At 41.2% G+C, this 17183-nt stretch overlaps 1 protein-coding gene across 1 annotated transcript in view; it reads right to left on the reverse strand.

Moving 5' to 3' along the window:
• The window catches only part of T265_05917 (hypothetical protein), a gene marked incomplete at both ends in the record, with an annotated part of 46598 nt that overhangs the window by 17565 nt on the left and 11850 nt on the right, over positions 1-17183 (reverse strand). Inside the window, 9 exons of the mRNA XM_009171052.1 lie at positions 900-1010; positions 1070-1330; positions 1927-2124; positions 3133-3246; positions 3305-3556; positions 5652-5984; positions 7655-7990; positions 12069-12131; positions 15562-15762. Coding sequence (XP_009169316.1) covers positions 900-1010; positions 1070-1330; positions 1927-2124; positions 3133-3246; positions 3305-3556; positions 5652-5984; positions 7655-7990; positions 12069-12131; positions 15562-15762 — 1869 coding nt within the window. The remainder of the gene's footprint in view (positions 1-899; positions 1011-1069; positions 1331-1926; positions 2125-3132; positions 3247-3304; positions 3557-5651; positions 5985-7654; positions 7991-12068; positions 12132-15561; positions 15763-17183) is intronic.

Here is a 17183-nt window from a genome sequence, read left to right on the forward strand (position 1 = left end):
GAATTTAAAAAGAAGTAATCAGTTTGAATAACCTTACGTAATTAGTGATTCGTTGTATCAGGAAGTTGGAAGAACAGTTTACTGACTTTCTTTCACCAACTTTTGTTGAAAGGTTAAAATTCTTCGCTCGCAGAAAGGAAGAGGCGTTTTCGAAGTCGTCCGGTGAGTGAATGTATAACATTTAAGATGCTGACATAGCACCGGCGACTATTGGGCAAAAATTGTCCACCACTTGTTGCACTGTGTTTCACTAATCAGGGCATGACAGTCAGCTTGGCTCCCTCTGGGAGTTCGTGGACAAAATTATGCTTATTTGAAAGCGTCCCATATTGAAGGGAAAATCTGAAACCAGGCGAAATATCGAAGCAATCGAACAAAACAAATTTTATGGCTTTCAAACGATATCAAGCAGTTAAGTGTCCCACTCAAATTTTGCTAGCATAAACAAGTTTTGCGAAATATCTGTTACGCTGTCCGTAAACAGTGTCTTGTAATTGGTGCCCATAGTAGGAGACTTAAATAGTTTTCAGTTGAAAAAGGTATATTTTTAGATGCAAAACAGTTGAAAAATTACTAGTCGAATCTAGAGGCACTTGTTTATCAGAAGAACTGCCGAAGTGGTCAATACCACCTCCTAATTCTCTTCCCGGAATGGACTATTTCTAACAGATCATACCAGTGTTCCATATTGTACAAATCCTACAGTTGACTCGAAAAAATTATAACACACCCGTCATTCTGCAACTGGCCGGACCACATGACTGCGTTTACTTCTTCCCCAAACTAGAGACAAGCTCTAACTGTCACTGACATATACGCTGGATTAGAATACAGCCGGGCTTATCGCATGTTATTGGCTGATTGGGCAGCGATAAAGCTAAAGATGTTCGGAGACTCACTTGGCTTTCTCCGTTGTAATCTTCACTCTTAACAAGGATATTCACGTTCTTCTTCTCCCAATTGGTTTCTTGAAATATTGCCTCAAATGTCACAAATAATGCTGCGTCTGCCTGAAATCAAAACGATCGGACAGAGAGGTAGCATCTCTTCATCCCACATGCTCACTCACCTGTGTCATGTGGTTTACCACATCATCCACTGTGACCAGGCCAAAATACTTTGAAATTGAATTCATCTTGTTAAAATCCACCTCCACTTCTTTCAGTATATCGGAAAATGTAGTTTCAGCGGCCATGATATCCAGGTAAGTTGATGGTAGGTTGAGGTTTGGTGGTGTTGGATCAACAACGCGACAATTGGATACCCGAACATCGCGAAAAGAGTGCACCCATGAGATTGACCGGGCTTGCACGTGACAAACCATAGCCGACTGAAAAGTGCAGGTTATAGCAAGAGTGAAAGTTCAATTCTATCCAACATCAGAGCTTCAGAGAGCGGAATCCTTGACATAACGCTAACAAATGCCAAAATGTATGAGGAAGAATGGATGTAGAGCATCCGTTAAGATTTTGCGCTTTGAGATCATTAGTGCTTCGTCGACTAGAGATGTTTTTTAAACTGTTCGTGTATTTGAAGCATAGTTAGGTATGCAAATAAAAATCGGCTGATCATATTGCTTGTATTTACTACTCACGAACTACTTATGAATACTAAACGTGGACTAGACGGCAGGCCACAGCCGGACGTCTACTATTTCTGCACTACACTCGTTTGGAAGATAGCAGATGCTAGCTTACTTGGTGCAGTTTGGTCTGATTCCGGGCCAGATTAGCGGATGCATAAAGGACATTTCATTTTTTCATTTCTAAATTCGATGACCTGAATCGGTATCCCACGTTCTGTTAGATCCATTCTACTGCAAGCCTGGTGAGTGCAATTATGATTGGATAACAATAGCTCGAACTCTCTTAAAAAGCATGAAAGAGGGGCTAATACGTGGCACGGTAGGGGCTAAGTGCTGCTTACACTGCGAGAAAGAGTTTGCGTGCAGCGTGGCATCTCAGCATCAAACTGGTTTGTGGTGGGTTGACATTTCAGACTGATATTCACAGTCTGCTCGTCTCTGCTTGTGGTCGTCTCATGATTGATGGAGTAGGCCTGGTAGCTGGCTAAGTGAAGTGATTTCTTTGAAAACTGAATTGCCGAGGAAACTGGAGCGGCACACTGAAAAAAGCGGTCATATTTACCTCTATAAACACTGCCCGCAACGTGGCTGTTTACTTTACACACAAAACCTCACCTTTTCTCATCCAAAGCTCAACGGCAGAGAGCCCTTACACAAACACGTTTTCAAGAGTTTTAACGCATTTTATTTCTGATGCTGTTACCATTATTTGACTGTTTCCTTACGGTATTTAGGGAATACAGTGCGTGCCGTCCCAGGACTGTCTACTTGTCTGTATTGTGTGCTAAGTTCCACATTCAAAACGGAGCAAAATGGATTTTGCAATGATAGTCATCACTTGGGACCGCAGTAAGTCTCGAAATTGGCAATCATGGACAGACCACAATTCTTCAGGCGCACACCACTGCAGTCTTAAATAAATAAATAAGGACAAGTGACCAAGCACTATTAACAGAATACTACATAGAATAAAGCAATATAAATGCCTTGTTTGTAAAGCAGGCGTCTTTTAGCTTGGAGGACTATCATTGCGCGAGAATAGACACTTGTTTTCAAAATATAAGAGGAATGTATGTGTGGGATATAATAACATCACTCCAGTCCAGCCCAGTACCAGTCCTGCTGATTAAGTTCATGCAACAGTACTGTACAGCGGATGCCCTTCGCAACAAACGAAATCAGGCAGTTTGAATTCTCAAACGGTGCAGCCCCAAAGTCTTCAAATCTGACTGAGCTGAAAGAGCAAAATCACCCTTTTTCAGTTTGACCTTACACAAAAATGCACCAAAGTAAGAGTGGCATTTACCTTCTCCTAATTTCGACCACGGAGAGAACACCACAATATTTATATTTTATCTGTGCTCCTCAACAGACCGTTACCATAAATGTTTCAAAGGAAAAAAGATATTTTCAAAATCTGGTTGTCTTTTTCTCTCGACAGTCAATATGTAGGGTAAACCTTTCAAAATAACACACCGACGTGACGGACTAAACTACGCAGCTATACAGTGAAACATACTATGTAAGGTAGATAAGTTAGACCTTACCCCAAAATCCTGGAATGAGCATTCAGATTGACCGAAAGAGTTGGTTTCGTCCACCCGATTGCAATCCGTCTTTATTAGGACCATTTCAAATTCAACGCTTACCATGTCATCGACCTAGTCGCGAGGAGCAATATTCGTTTATTTTTGTCAAAAAATAAGATAATACAGTTACCTTTGCTTCACTTCTTTGAATGTGACTCAGTTTGTAATAGAAGTCAGAGGTGGTCAAAATCTTGTTTGCCTTCGATACAGCTAACTTTTGCAATTTGACAAATGCGTCGGAATTTATCTCAGTTTTTCTCATTGGGCGATAAGTGCCGGAGGTTGCACTTCGACCAGATAAATATTCTTCCTTGCAGTTGTAGATTTCAACATTTGAGATTCCTCCTTCGGACTCCGTAATTACTACTCGACACGAACGAAGCTAGATGAAAGGTAGCAGTTAAATGTCTAAATTCTTTGTAAGCACTAGGGAAGCGTGATACAAGTGATCCGAAATTTCAGTCTGCACATAAAACTACAGTTTATAGTCACCTGTGTCATGTTTATTCACCTGGTACCTATATCGCACATTATCCAGACAGATATCCCATCAGATTAAAAGTAAAATAATGGTAGTATGGAGAGATATATTTACTTTTGATTGAGGGAGAATTAGTCGATCTTCCGTGACGAAACGGTTAAGTTTTTGAAATACCGATCAGATAGATTGTGGAGGGTTTGAAACCCTCTGCCGAATGTGCACTTCAACAAGGATGCTATAACTTTACAGTGCTTATAGTCTTCTCGGTGCAGATTTGCTTTGCACCAGTCACTTATTAGATCACGTGTCACAAGTAGGTGGGACACACTTGCAACTTTAACAGACAACAGGTGCACTCCAATCTCCCACATTTTGTTTACACAGCTATCACCTGCGTCCTGTGCCATGCTTACGGCCTTCATTCACATTAGGTCCAGTTGTATTCATGCTCATGCAACGATCTAACAAAATGGACACCTCGCTCTTCACAATGCATGCAACTCGGTCCAACACACATGCGAGGAAGTCAAACGATCTCCACAAGTCTCCAGGGCCAACTATGGAACACGTGTAGCAGATGTAGTGCAGAGAACACACGTCCCACTCATGAAACCTTAACAGTGGTCACTTTTTAACCTATTCCACTTTTTGCATTGTATTTATTATTACCAAGGTGAACCATTCTAGCGAAACAGACACTTATCGCCTTCTGATAATCAATTTAATCACATTTACAACAGAACACTGGCAGCTTCACAACCAGGACAAAATCTCGGTTGTAAGTAAAAATAACTTGGTCCGACAACAAACGAAATTCATCTCTACATTCACCTTTGCATTCTTAGCACTGAGAATTATGTGGTTCTTACGAACCAATGTCTCCCAAGCCTAGCTACTATATGAGGCTGCCAAAAATCAATGAAAGTGAGTTTCCGACATTTACAAAAGATGGCTTGGGCACGTCTATCGTCAGTTTTATAATCGGGCATCTGATTAGTATTTCCCCATAAGTTAGTCCGCATTTCTAGCAGACAGTACCCTTGTTATATATCATATATATATATATATATATCATATATATATCATATATATGTGTATGTCATAGTAAAGCCGCTTGAAAGTCCGACAATCTCCTTTATCTGAAATTTTCATGTTTTAACATTTTGAAAGACGAAATTCCGCCACGAAAATCGGTGGAGATAGGAGACTGCTGAACTGATTGTTTAGAATCAAACTGTCGTCTTCCGTAAATAGATAAGTTAAGACATGCGTAAAATAGAGATTTCTTTCCAGAAGGATCATCCCCAAACGCGTACGACTGCATACTATGCCGCATAAAACAGGAGAGGCAAGTCGAGGTCGGAAAGTTTGCAGATTTCACATGATTGCAGCTGGTGTGTAGCCAGCGAACAGTTTACTTATCACAATGCTGAATATACTCACAACACAAGTCACACTATTGACCCAAAGTAAATTTTCCGGATTATTTACCGCTGCATTCTAAGGGATTTGGCTGGCTTTTCGTAAACAAAAACCTTTCCTACATATGCTCAGACCCCCGTCGCCAAGCATAGAAGACTGTTTACCGACCGCAAAAAGAGCACGGAGACCACCGACAGGCAAGAGGTAAACCAGACAAGTGCGTGACAAGTAGAATGCTGAGGAATGAAATTTCCCAGCATTATTTTATTTTCCTTTTTAACGCTGTATAACATACAGTCGTAAGCGTTTGAAAACGAAACCATCGAGAAGACATCTTTATCCCTTAACTCTCTTTTTGGAAGGAAGTGTTCAAAAAACCTAATTGTAGGTACTTACACAACCAAGTGTTGGATGTCTGTTACAGTGCCACGCAAGAAATGCTCTCAAAACATTTGTCTTCTTTACGGGTCACTCGAAAAAGCCTCACTTATATCACATACCCGTTCCATCCTTAAACATATATATGTATATAATACTAACTGCAAAGTATTCCCGAAGTTGCGTGATTTGTTACCTTGTTGACAGGCCATTCAATATCCATGTTGAGTTCGAACATCGCCCTAACTGCTTCCGTTTCTAACGTAGATGTGACGTGGGCATCCGTCGCGTAGTACCGTGTATAGTTAGGTGTGCTACTGAAGTAGGAATTGTGCACACGAACCGCGTGTTCAAGGCGACTCTGCCATTGTGGTTCTATGATTAGTCGCTCTGTGGGGAACTTGTTCCATTGAGCTATTGATTCCGTTGGAAGTTTGACGGAATGCGAGCAGTCAGACAGAGAAACTACAACCCATTCATCTGAATGCTCCATGGTATTTTTAACCACCACGTCGCAAATGATGTTCTCCTGTGAAGTCAAAAGATACATACATTAAGAAATTTGGCAGCTAGAATTGTAGATTGTTGCTTTTATTCACATTTTATGACAACTCACAGATGTAATATTTCGAAAGTGAGGCGCAGTCAAACTATGGTGCGTTTATTCTCACTGACAGGCAAAAAATCCATTGGCCAGTCAGACGTCACAAAAACCTCACAGCAGGACAAAATGCTATGATTTCCCGATCGATTCAAACATGTTCTATGTATAGAAAAAGTCGCCTATAATCACCGTACCGCCATAGCAACCGTCACGTCCCTGTTGGTTTAGGTGGAAATAACTTTCGTACTAATATGGTGCCATTCCAGGTATTCTCGTGCACTTTGCAGCTTGTGGCTCTCTGATAGAGGAGGATAGGATTTTACCCACCTCACTCGCATTGATAAGGTCTTTTCGACTTGTGATGAAACATTTACAATGCAACTGCCTAGCTCGACGCACGCATTAACAAGCAACTGCCGTAGTGGCCAGCACTGCATCTGATTTCCGTGGACATACTGATAGGGCGTTGTATCGTCAAGCCGCTAGAATAGAGCAGCTTTCCCAGATGTAACTAATTGAACGGACAGAAAATTTGCTCGAAGAGACTTATTCACACACAAGTCTGCTTGAGCAAAACGATGCTAGTTCACGAGCTAGCAGTTGGAAGATATAAAGTCTTCTTTACAGTGGGGATAACCATCTGCACAAACTACGAATTTTTCGCATTCGCGGTATGAGAGATGATGTAGGGCTGTCATAACTTGACTCACGCAAACAGTGGCCCACTTGTACTCCGTAACGCCGAGCACACTAAGCTCAAAGTCTATGGAAAGCAGTTATCGACAACACCTCAATGTGGGACAACGTCTGTAGTGTGAAAAACAGATCACACAAAAAAGGGTGTATGACTGCCATCATACATAGGCAAATATACATATATAGACCCAGGTTTCGTGGATTTTTCAAGGGATCAACATGTTAACAGTGTATTAGTATGATGGTGTATTAGTAAGAGAGTGTAGCGAAATCTGCATTTCAGTGGAAAAGTACCATGAGACTTGACTGAGTAAAGTGACTTCCTACGGCAGGTCCTCTCCAATTATCCCAGGTATAATGCAAATCAGAATATTGAACAATAATGCCTTCGACCGCCTGTAAAATGCAGCAAAAACACTAAGGCATGCCCACTTATCTAGTCTCCCAGCTAACGGGCTAAAATTGTAATTATACGGTAGGCTTGTGACCGTTAATTTGTGCACTCGTCAAAAGATCACCTGTGCCTGACTTTTACAATCTAATGAGGAAATTGTCTGCATCCCGAATGCAGGTCTTCGTAGAGCGTCCTACAACCTCATCATGCTAACCTAAAACCACCAAGACGTTTTGCAGTTCCATAGACCAAATCGGTAACCAAATGATCTTCATAGGGGCTCTGTGGGAATTGGAAAACTTATAATACAGCCCATCGCCTTGGTGCGGCCGAAGAAACACTTGTCTCTAATAGTAACCAGAATGCGTCACCATTTCCTTGACATTAAGTAGGACCTTAGTTTACGCAGTAGAAATAACTCGGAAGCAGCACTTCGGTCGAATAGCTTTCTCCTTCACCAATAAATTTAATTCACAAAATCGGTTGAAAACAGGTTAATGCTCACTGCATCTGGATCACAAGTGGAGTACATCGATTCCGACAGACAAGTGAACAGTTTGAATTTCACGGTCAGCTCCAGTAGTGTTGTATCCATTCCGTTTTCACTGACAGATCTCTTAATCCCACGATGAACTTCACGTGCGATGAACGGGGCTTCAAGCGGATTCACATCACTGAACTGTTCAGTGAGCAGTTCCAACATTCGTGCAAACCACGGTTCCGATTTTTCTTCCTCCGAGAGTGGCTTAGCCTTGGTTGACGACCGCAGTTCACTTTCCTGACAGTTATCTATTGCAACCCTCCATTCTTTAACGAAGAGCGTCATATTGCACCAAACGTTCTGAAATAATTGCACAGATACGAGTCACCGCTATGGAAAATAGCGTATCAACCGGAACCACGAACAACTAAATATCTGTCGTATTAAGTACAATAGCGCTACAGTCTTAGAGCGGTCTTATTTACTGAGTATAAACGTTAATAAGACCGCTAACTAAAGATAGAAATAGACGTATCCTACATGATGGAGTGAATCAATTCAGTAACATGAAATATCAAGGCATTGAGTCTATACTTAGGTGCAGCCTTTTTGTAGCAGCTAACTCTCAGCAGTCGAAAAGAAGGAGCAACTCGCCCCTTTCTTCTCCCATTATCTAAGCTGTGGCTGACTGGGATCACTACTTTTATCTCTCCGCGGAAAGCAACTCCTCAGGGAGAGATTCACTTTGGTAGGATGACTGTACTATGATGAATACCTTCCCAAAAGCACAACTCAAAACGACTTACAAGTAACCATAAAATGCCCGGGTGTCCAAAAACCACACAACTTAATGCTGAAGGTAACGGCATCTACCGGAAATTCATATCGACCTGAGGGCTATGGTTTACATAATAGACAACAAATCAGTACATCAGCGCTTGTTGTCCCTAGAGTGAGACTGTTGTGTGGTATGTGAGGTTTTCCGGCTTAAACATTGCGTTTTGAACGGACGGCATGTTCGTAGTTCCATTAAGCAGCTACAGCCAAATACAATCAGTAACCTGTGCTCTATTCCAAATCACGTCTGATCCTATTATGGCCTATATGCTGACAACACCATTTAACCATGTGGAGCTGACTCTACAGCTCTGATGGTCATTGCATCTAACTACAGTTTGTCCTTTGTCCATTTCTTGCCATGGCTATCAATGCACAGAACAAATACAAACGCATACATTGTGCTTCAAGTCTTAAGTGCTCTGCTTGACGTAATGTATCAAAATTACTGAAAGTAATCAAGGAATTACTGGAAAAGAGACCGAACCGTTCATACAAGAAAAAACATCCTACGTAATAAAAGTGGTCGTGCTGCATCACGAAACATTGGACACATCGCTTTCATTGGCTTCACGAGACTAGCACAGTGGTTCCCATATTTTGGAAGCATACTTGCAAACTTGTTGACGTTGCGTGTTGTGAAGATGTAGAGTACCGTTGCCACTGTTTTTTCACAACAGTTGAACAACCTGAAGTTCTGTAGCATTAGCATTGATTGATGGCTGCCTCAGATCAGTCAGATTTGACCGATCAGGCTGGAATTTAGCAATGCGTTAACTACTGGCCGCCCGTCGCTGCCACACTACTGGCTTGCAGGTCACTCAGTGTGGTGGTCTTGTCGAACTCACACGTCTTGGGAATGAAAGGCCCAGTTATGCCGCTAACGAGGGCACTTTCAAGCAAAACCATTGGCTCAGCTGAACTAAACAAAGCTTCTAAAAATAAAACTTAGGGCAGCGTTATACTAATAGCCTAGTGGGCATTTCGGTGCAAAGATGACCGCCACAAGGTAACCTAGTACTTGCCGACAGAAAAGGTCTGACAATGTTTTGAATGCACTGATACAATGCCCCAGCTTTTGAGTACCTGGTTCAAATTTCAACGAAGTATATCCTGATGAATAACTATGGTGATGATCTTTGGTGAGTTTTCCATTACACCATTTTTGCTGACTAGCTGCAGTATGAAACTATGGAATGTCAGAATAATTGCATACCAACCACTCAAAGACATCTTACGTAATTCGCAAAGTCTACAAAGAATGTCAGCGAGTTTAGGGTGGTCAGCAGTTCATTTAGCAAGGAGACATCTGAAATACGAACATCAACAGCAACCAACTCAGAGTTGAGAAACTGTCACATAAATTTCCAATCGAGGTAATTTGTCGCCATAGCCAAGACAAATGTACGAAGTTTCAGATTGGCGGCCGAATGTTCCCTTCAGTTCACAACTGCTTCAAACTTAACATTAGTATATGTACCGGGAAACGCACGGCATCTGAACAGCACTTTGGACAGGTATTGTACCGGTATGTCAAGATAAGTGTTAAGGTATATAAGTCCGCATTACCTGAGCAGGAGTTATCACGTTACGTTCTTGATTGTAGACCTTAAATGAATTTGACTGCCAAATGTTGACAAGTTTAAATTACTAACTGAACGAGCTAGGCGGTCAAAAGTTTGCACAGAGCACCTAATTAGACTAGGTGAATCTGGTTGTTGGAACTGAATATGGCTTACAAACCTTGTCCTCGTATTCCTGTATCTTCATCGTGTCTGACCCAAACGTGGGACTATTCTGGATCATAAACACCGATTGCGTTGTGAAAATAAAAGAACCATCGAGCTACTGTAGGTACTACATGTTTGTCTCCCATCTGAGTACAGCAACCTGATTATCGTTTGTCTCATATACGTGGGAAACATACTTAATAAATTACATGTATGGAGACTTTACCGTTTGTTTAAAATCTCACGATCTCGACATGACTTCATGTGATTAGCTGTACTGTCTTTCCTTGCACACGACTAAATAGTGAATGTCATTTGAGACGTATCATTTTAACGTAAACATAAAATGAACTATTAAATTACGTCCCATTTTCACTGACGCCAATATGGATCGAGGAGCTACCTAGTCTCCCTTCTCATCCCCGATTATCCATTCTTGTTCGCCCTATCCAGTGTTTGCACCTACCGGTTGTGGCCCTGAAAAAAATTTAGACTTAGAATCGGGTTCAGCAAAACTCGTGTAGTAGCCTCAAAAGCTGTATTTCCGTTTCAGCTTTCTGTATTAATAATTTACTTTCATTTTCGGTGATATTTTTCAATAATTCTAGACGGGTATTATCAGGACCTTTACAAAAACCCAGGTTGGCTCCTCTACCTTGGAGTTTGTTGACTAGTCCATTGATCACCCAGAGTAAACTGGAAAGTGCACAACAAAACCTTACAGTGAGGTAGATAATCAAATTTACGTCTACCCAGTGAGCATTTCATCCTTTGCTGTATTCTCCGTGAGGTTTAAAAAAAATTCTGCCTTTTTTTCAAAACTTTTCAAATACCCTTCCAGTTGCGACCAAATTTTGGGAAGATTCTTTTAGTCAGTAAATACTGACGTTTCTGTGAGCTTTCATCCCAGAGTTCATTTGGCTATTCTACTCTTTCTGAAGTCATTTCGATGTCTAGAACGCTTTCCACGTCAAAATTGTTAGATGCTCACATTGAGACATACCATACTTCTGTTCTTCTTCATAAGCCATGGCTTCATTCTGATAGCACTTTGTTGGTAAACCGTCTTTGTCTTGACTCAGCTTGAACAACCTCACTACTTTGACCTAAATATACTGCACTACCATATCCTAACCAGCAAAATAAAACCATGCGGTGATAGGAGGAACACTGAACAATATTCAGTTGTGTAAGTTTTGGTGACTTAATGGATGTACTGGTTTTTTTCAGCTCACTTAATGTGGTAATTTTTATTAAAAAAATACCTCAGGCAAAAAGAGCCAATATGACCAATGTGAGGACAAATGGTGTCCACAAAATATCAAATGTCACAATGTACATGTTCTCATAGTTAGTAGTTCCGGAAGAAGACAGATTAGTTTCGCCTTGAAAAATTTGGTAACCCCAAATTTCTGTGCCCAGGAACCCCAGAAATCTTAATCGCTCACAGGAGTGTCTTCCAGAAAATTGGCTAGTTTCATAGCCAACAAGTGAGTGAACTGCATACACCATAATAGCCCATTGTTCACAGATAAAACAAGGGTTGAATTTAGCGGCAATTAGCGGAGTTTTTGGATCAGTGGAGGAAGCGCCCCATCGTAGAAAAGGTCAGCATCATTGCCTTCAGGACTCACACTATGATTAGTTCCAATAAAGCAGATCACTGATGAAACTCATATGAATGCCCCAGTTTATAGGTCACCTACGCAAAGTGGAGATTTTTAGTATCGTTCGCACGCGCTGGCGATTTGTGTCCAGATTCAAGTAATTCTGTTTTCAAAAATTCTTGCAGGCATAACAGTGATAAGTGAATTGCCCCATGAACGGTAACGGATAGTGTATATTCTCACACACAAAATGAATTTCCTCACCTCTTCGATGGATCTTCCCGAATCACTATCCGGTTTGTATTCATATGGATGACGGAAAATGCGCTGGGAAAGGTTGAGGAATAGTAACATCAAACAGGTGTAAAGCAATATCCCACTCATCATTCATATTACAACACTTACTCAAGGTTGTTCACTTCACCATCTTGAAAACCTCTAGGATGCACGGCTCCAGTTGATTGCCTTTATGCGCCTCAAGAATTTTTATGAGAGTTTGTTGGCTTAGATTATTCACGTTTGAACTGAACTATAGATTCCAGTCTTTACTGCCTTAGAAACCAAAAATTCTGTCGATAAGCTAGGTCCAATACATCAACTATCATTGTGGGCAAAGAGCTGCTGGAATAGTTTACTTCGCGGTCATACTCTTGTAAGGTTGCATTTGTCTGCAACTGTCAGCCCGTTTAATCGGGCTGTGAAGTTAGTCCCCCATATAGACTGACCGAAGTTCGACAGGAGATATAAGACCAACTTTTATATGACTGATCTTAGACTTAATCTTAAACTGCTTGTACTTAATAAGTTCGTTTCCCGCGATCGTCTATGCGGGGATAATATAAAAGTCATTTACTATTCCCCGAAACTAACTTAGTAAAAAACACCGAACATTGTGAGCCACTTGGCACAGCACGGGTTTTATAGGAGGCCCACTATCCTTTTAGCGTCTACTCCTTTGGATCTGAATAAGTCTGGACCGTAGTCAGTCCAACGCCATACATCTGAGGGCTAGGCAATTGAGTAAAGCATTCAACATGCCATCCTAGTTTCACGCCAATACGCAGCGTCCTGCTTACGACAGGTTTACTCAAGAATGCTCATTGCATAAACCGTGAACGATGTTACGGGAGTGGACAACCGCAATGCGTAGTACGAGTACTCCGAAATTCCGAATGATTCTAAACAATGACTCTGGATATAGAATGGACTAATATTCCTCCTATTTTCAATCTGATAAGCTACTGCAAACCTAGTGAAAAAACCACGTCAGTTAGAAAAAGACAGCTACCTAATCACTATCATTAACCGGATTAATGATCCATGAACCAATTATTGAATAAAAGCAAGCAGTCGTGTATGGGAAACTAAAAATTCACCCGAACTGAATACCAAACATTGTTACTATGTCTGGACTAGCGAAGTCGTGAATAAAGTGTGGGAGACCTGAAGCGAGAATTATTGAGTGACTCCAGTGATGACTGGCCTACAATATTCTACAGAATCTTTTACTGAATCGAAGCACTTGATAAAAGCTCTACGACAGAGCTAACCAGAGAGTTGAGGAGTTTCTGAATAAAAACGGCTTACTTCGTAATTAATTCAACTTTAACAGCCTGCCTCGACTTTCTTGTCTAGTAAAATCACAGAGTACACCGACTACTAACTAGAACAATACTAAGCAGACACTTGGGATTCTTTTGTTGCCTGAAATGACGCTGTATCAATCTTCCCTCCTTAAATACTTTAAACCGTTAGAACAGCAACTTTGACAGCCCAAACGTCTGTTGATGTTAGACTGAGGGACTTTGTCCGGCTTTCAGGTCTGCCCTCTTGTGACCAGTCATCCATCCTTTAGTTTATCCTTCGGAAAAGTAAACGTGATGTTTTTTGTTAACGTCATCTTCTCTGTCAGTCGCATACTAAAATTTTTACGACGGTTGTCCCCAACGAGTTTTGTTCGGAACTCTTACATCGCTGAGCCTCAGGCTGTCATCATCACCTCCCTACACAGGGACACTGAAAAACGCTACATTGGGGGAAATTATGGGAGATGAATTCAGCGACAATTCTAGCATTACAGAGGTTTTTATTACACAATTCAGGTGGATAATAAGCTATAAAAAACAAGACAGTTTATTGTAGCCGGAAGATAACACTAAAATGAGAAATTTGCACAGCATTCCGTTTTATCGAATAAATTATAAAGTTGTTCTTACTACCTATGGAATAAAAACTAGTCTTTCGCAACAGTTCAAACTAGGTGTAAGTGTTTTTGCCTCGTGACTCTTATCCCTAATGGGAATAGATGAAAATCGATACTGAACGTCCTGATCAATGTTGCCTGGAAAATCAGGTGAAATTATTAAGGCAATACAAATGAGGTGAAAAGAACACATCGACGGAGTCCACTATGTTACCCCCATATGGCGTCGTACTATGGAATCCAATTTACGGGCGTATGGGCTATTGACTGCATGCAAAACGTGTGCGTAAGGCTGATAAAACGGCCAGTGCAGAATCCGCTCTCTCTTTCGTGGTTCACGGACATTGTTATTCTCGAAACTGAGGTCATTTACATACAGTGGCGTGGCTCATCATCACGGACAGCATAATATTATTGTTCACCAATGATGCCTTACCGCCGCACAAGTTTTGTTAGTTGTACGTGGGCTGGAATACTGCTGGAACGCCCAAACCTAGACAGGAGGACGATTAATGTCCTCGATCAAAGCCTTCAGCTCAAAAGCCCAATCAAAAGACAGTAGTATCTGGTAGGAAATGCTAGTGCATTACCAATTTTAAAAAACAAGCTGCCACGCATGTTCCAACCCCAAACCTGTCCCTCAGACCAACAACTCACCAAACTGGTATGACGCACTCTGCCAGTGTCATGCGGACATCCTCCGGTATAGCTCGATGTCTCACGGAGGCCCACCAACCGTTAGACCAGGGTAAGGTCTAGTCCCTAATTGACAGTGGAAACACTGATAGAAATTGTAAGGTGGATTTAGTTTCACCGGGATGCAAAACCAAGCCTGAATGGAAGTAGTATAGATGCCTAATTTGAAGCTCACTGATAGGGTGAGCAAAGAAACGCAGTTGCTTCATACCACATGATCATTGGTCGGAGAGTATATCCTAACTGGGTCTAATATGGGGTCTGAAACTTTTATCATGGTTTGGGTTATTTGCACCCATCTGTCGTTCTCTCTACGGAGCTGCATGTGTTATATTGTTCGTTAAGTTGACAGTTGATTTGCCCTGCGTAGAGCGGTGATATAAAGACGGACAGCGGGCAGTAAAGGCCAGGCTTTCTGACCGGAGTAATTATTGCCTTTCAATTTGTGTTTCGGCTTGCAAGCGTGATTCCCCGTCACACATCGCACTGCGATGGCTGTGCATACAAGTGAGAAGCACAGAATTGAACCAGTTGCAACGCATTGTCGGTTTGGTTCATCATGTAACAACAATCAAAATTCTCACTGCATTACCAACATAAATAAGATGATCACATCCTTGCCATCAGCAACTTATAAGAATGGGCACGTGACAGACAGCAGAATAACGAACTAGAACACCTTTAAACTAAGAGAGACTTTTGTACATTTCAATAACTGCGTTCCAGAACCAAACTTAAAAAGAGAAAACCCACCACGATGTGGCGTTCCTTCCTTTTTACAAGCAGCTTGACCGTGAAACGACGTATTTCATCCGGAGTAATCTATGGCTAAGAATAGGCAAACAATACAAAATCTACCTGCTTGCGCATATTGATGAATTCCTGAGGCGATACATCCAAATAACGATTGTCATCTTGATGTTCCCTCATGTAGGCTTTGCTGATAAGTGGAAAAATCCAGTTTTCATCCTCAGGTGAAGGTGCAATGCTCTCTTCAGTCTTTCTGAAGTGCCACGATAGTGTCCTCCCCATGAAAGTTGGATATTCAATCGGAAGGCTCTAAAGAGAGACGCAATTCAGAGGTCTAATTTCAAGTTAAAATTTTATCAAACGTATTTAAACTTTTTTAACGAATGAACTTTCAACATATATGGATTAGCTGTATTTTGGGCACACCTAGTACTTGAACTCAACTGCTCACAAACGTAGACCATTTTAGTTAAGTTTATTGCTCTTCAGCTTTGATTCACCTGAATACTCGCACAAGGTGCTCACTGGATAATACCTGTGGGTTCAGATGAAAGAATTTCCAACCGCCTAACAATAAGCAAACAGTTTTCAGCTTGTCTAAAGCCTAGTGACATTGTCAGGAAAACTGTGAAAAATTCCGATGGGTGAACCCATGAAAACTTACGGGATCAGGCATGTCACACACACATGCATCGCCCTTATTTTAACATATCTTGTTCGGAGTCAGTAAATAAGGCGTGCAGATGACCGGGACTTTCATATCTGTAGGGTTTAGTAAAGCAAAGCTTGAATTTGGTGCTTATTTCATTATGTTTATCGGCCGTAATAAGCATAGATCAGATGAATAATGTCAATACAAGTTCCTTCTACAACTACTCATGAGTGAATAAAATATCGATAGAGAGCATTATCGCAACTTACAAGGTCACGGATATGAACCCACTCAGCTTTTCTTGAAATCCGCAAAGCTGGTGATTCAAAATATAAATGAAAATGTTCTACATCACTCTGGGCTTTTCTATGGGACGGTGTAACTTTCAGGATGAAGCCAAATTTAAACAACTTGGAACTTTTCAGATTATCTACGAACTTTAATTAGGGGTCTGATAAACCCGTTAATTCCATGCCGGAAGACCGGAAGGTATCAATAATCTAACCCACTGTTACAAAAGGTTTTAGAAGCTTCAAACTTATCTGCATTACATTTTGACAGACCTTGGTAGCTTTTAGCAAATAATATTTATGCGTGTTTCCTCGTAGGATTTTACCAAGCTGTAGCCAAATCAGACTAAGAATGCACAACTAACATTCGAGCAGCGGACCTGAGACGTCTTCACTTATTTAAGTTTTATATGGTGGGGGAAATGTGGTGTTTGGTACATCTCACAGTGGTAGATCGAAGTGGATTCTTCCGTAGGTGCACTAGGCTACTCATATCCTGGAGCCTGTGGTGTACATATCCTGGTGTATATTTCCTTCGAAAAACTTGGATTATCTGACGTAGTTTCTCACGAATAATTCCCACACTTGATTAGAGCGCCACAAAAGATAGAATGTGTGACGTGCAACTAGACTGGATGAAGCATTGAAAATACCTTGCGGATCGGCACGAAACCACTATTGACGAAATTCCACCTAAATGTTGCAGCACCGTCCGGAACGTATATAATTCAACATCAGAATCCTCGTATGGTAAACAACGAAACCATCAATTCTGTTAAAACTCCTGT

This window comes from Opisthorchis viverrini, assembly GCF_000715545.1.
Source record: "Opisthorchis viverrini unplaced genomic scaffold opera_v5_115, whole genome shotgun sequence".
Taxonomy (NCBI): Eukaryota; Metazoa; Platyhelminthes; class Trematoda; order Opisthorchiida; family Opisthorchiidae; genus Opisthorchis; species Opisthorchis viverrini.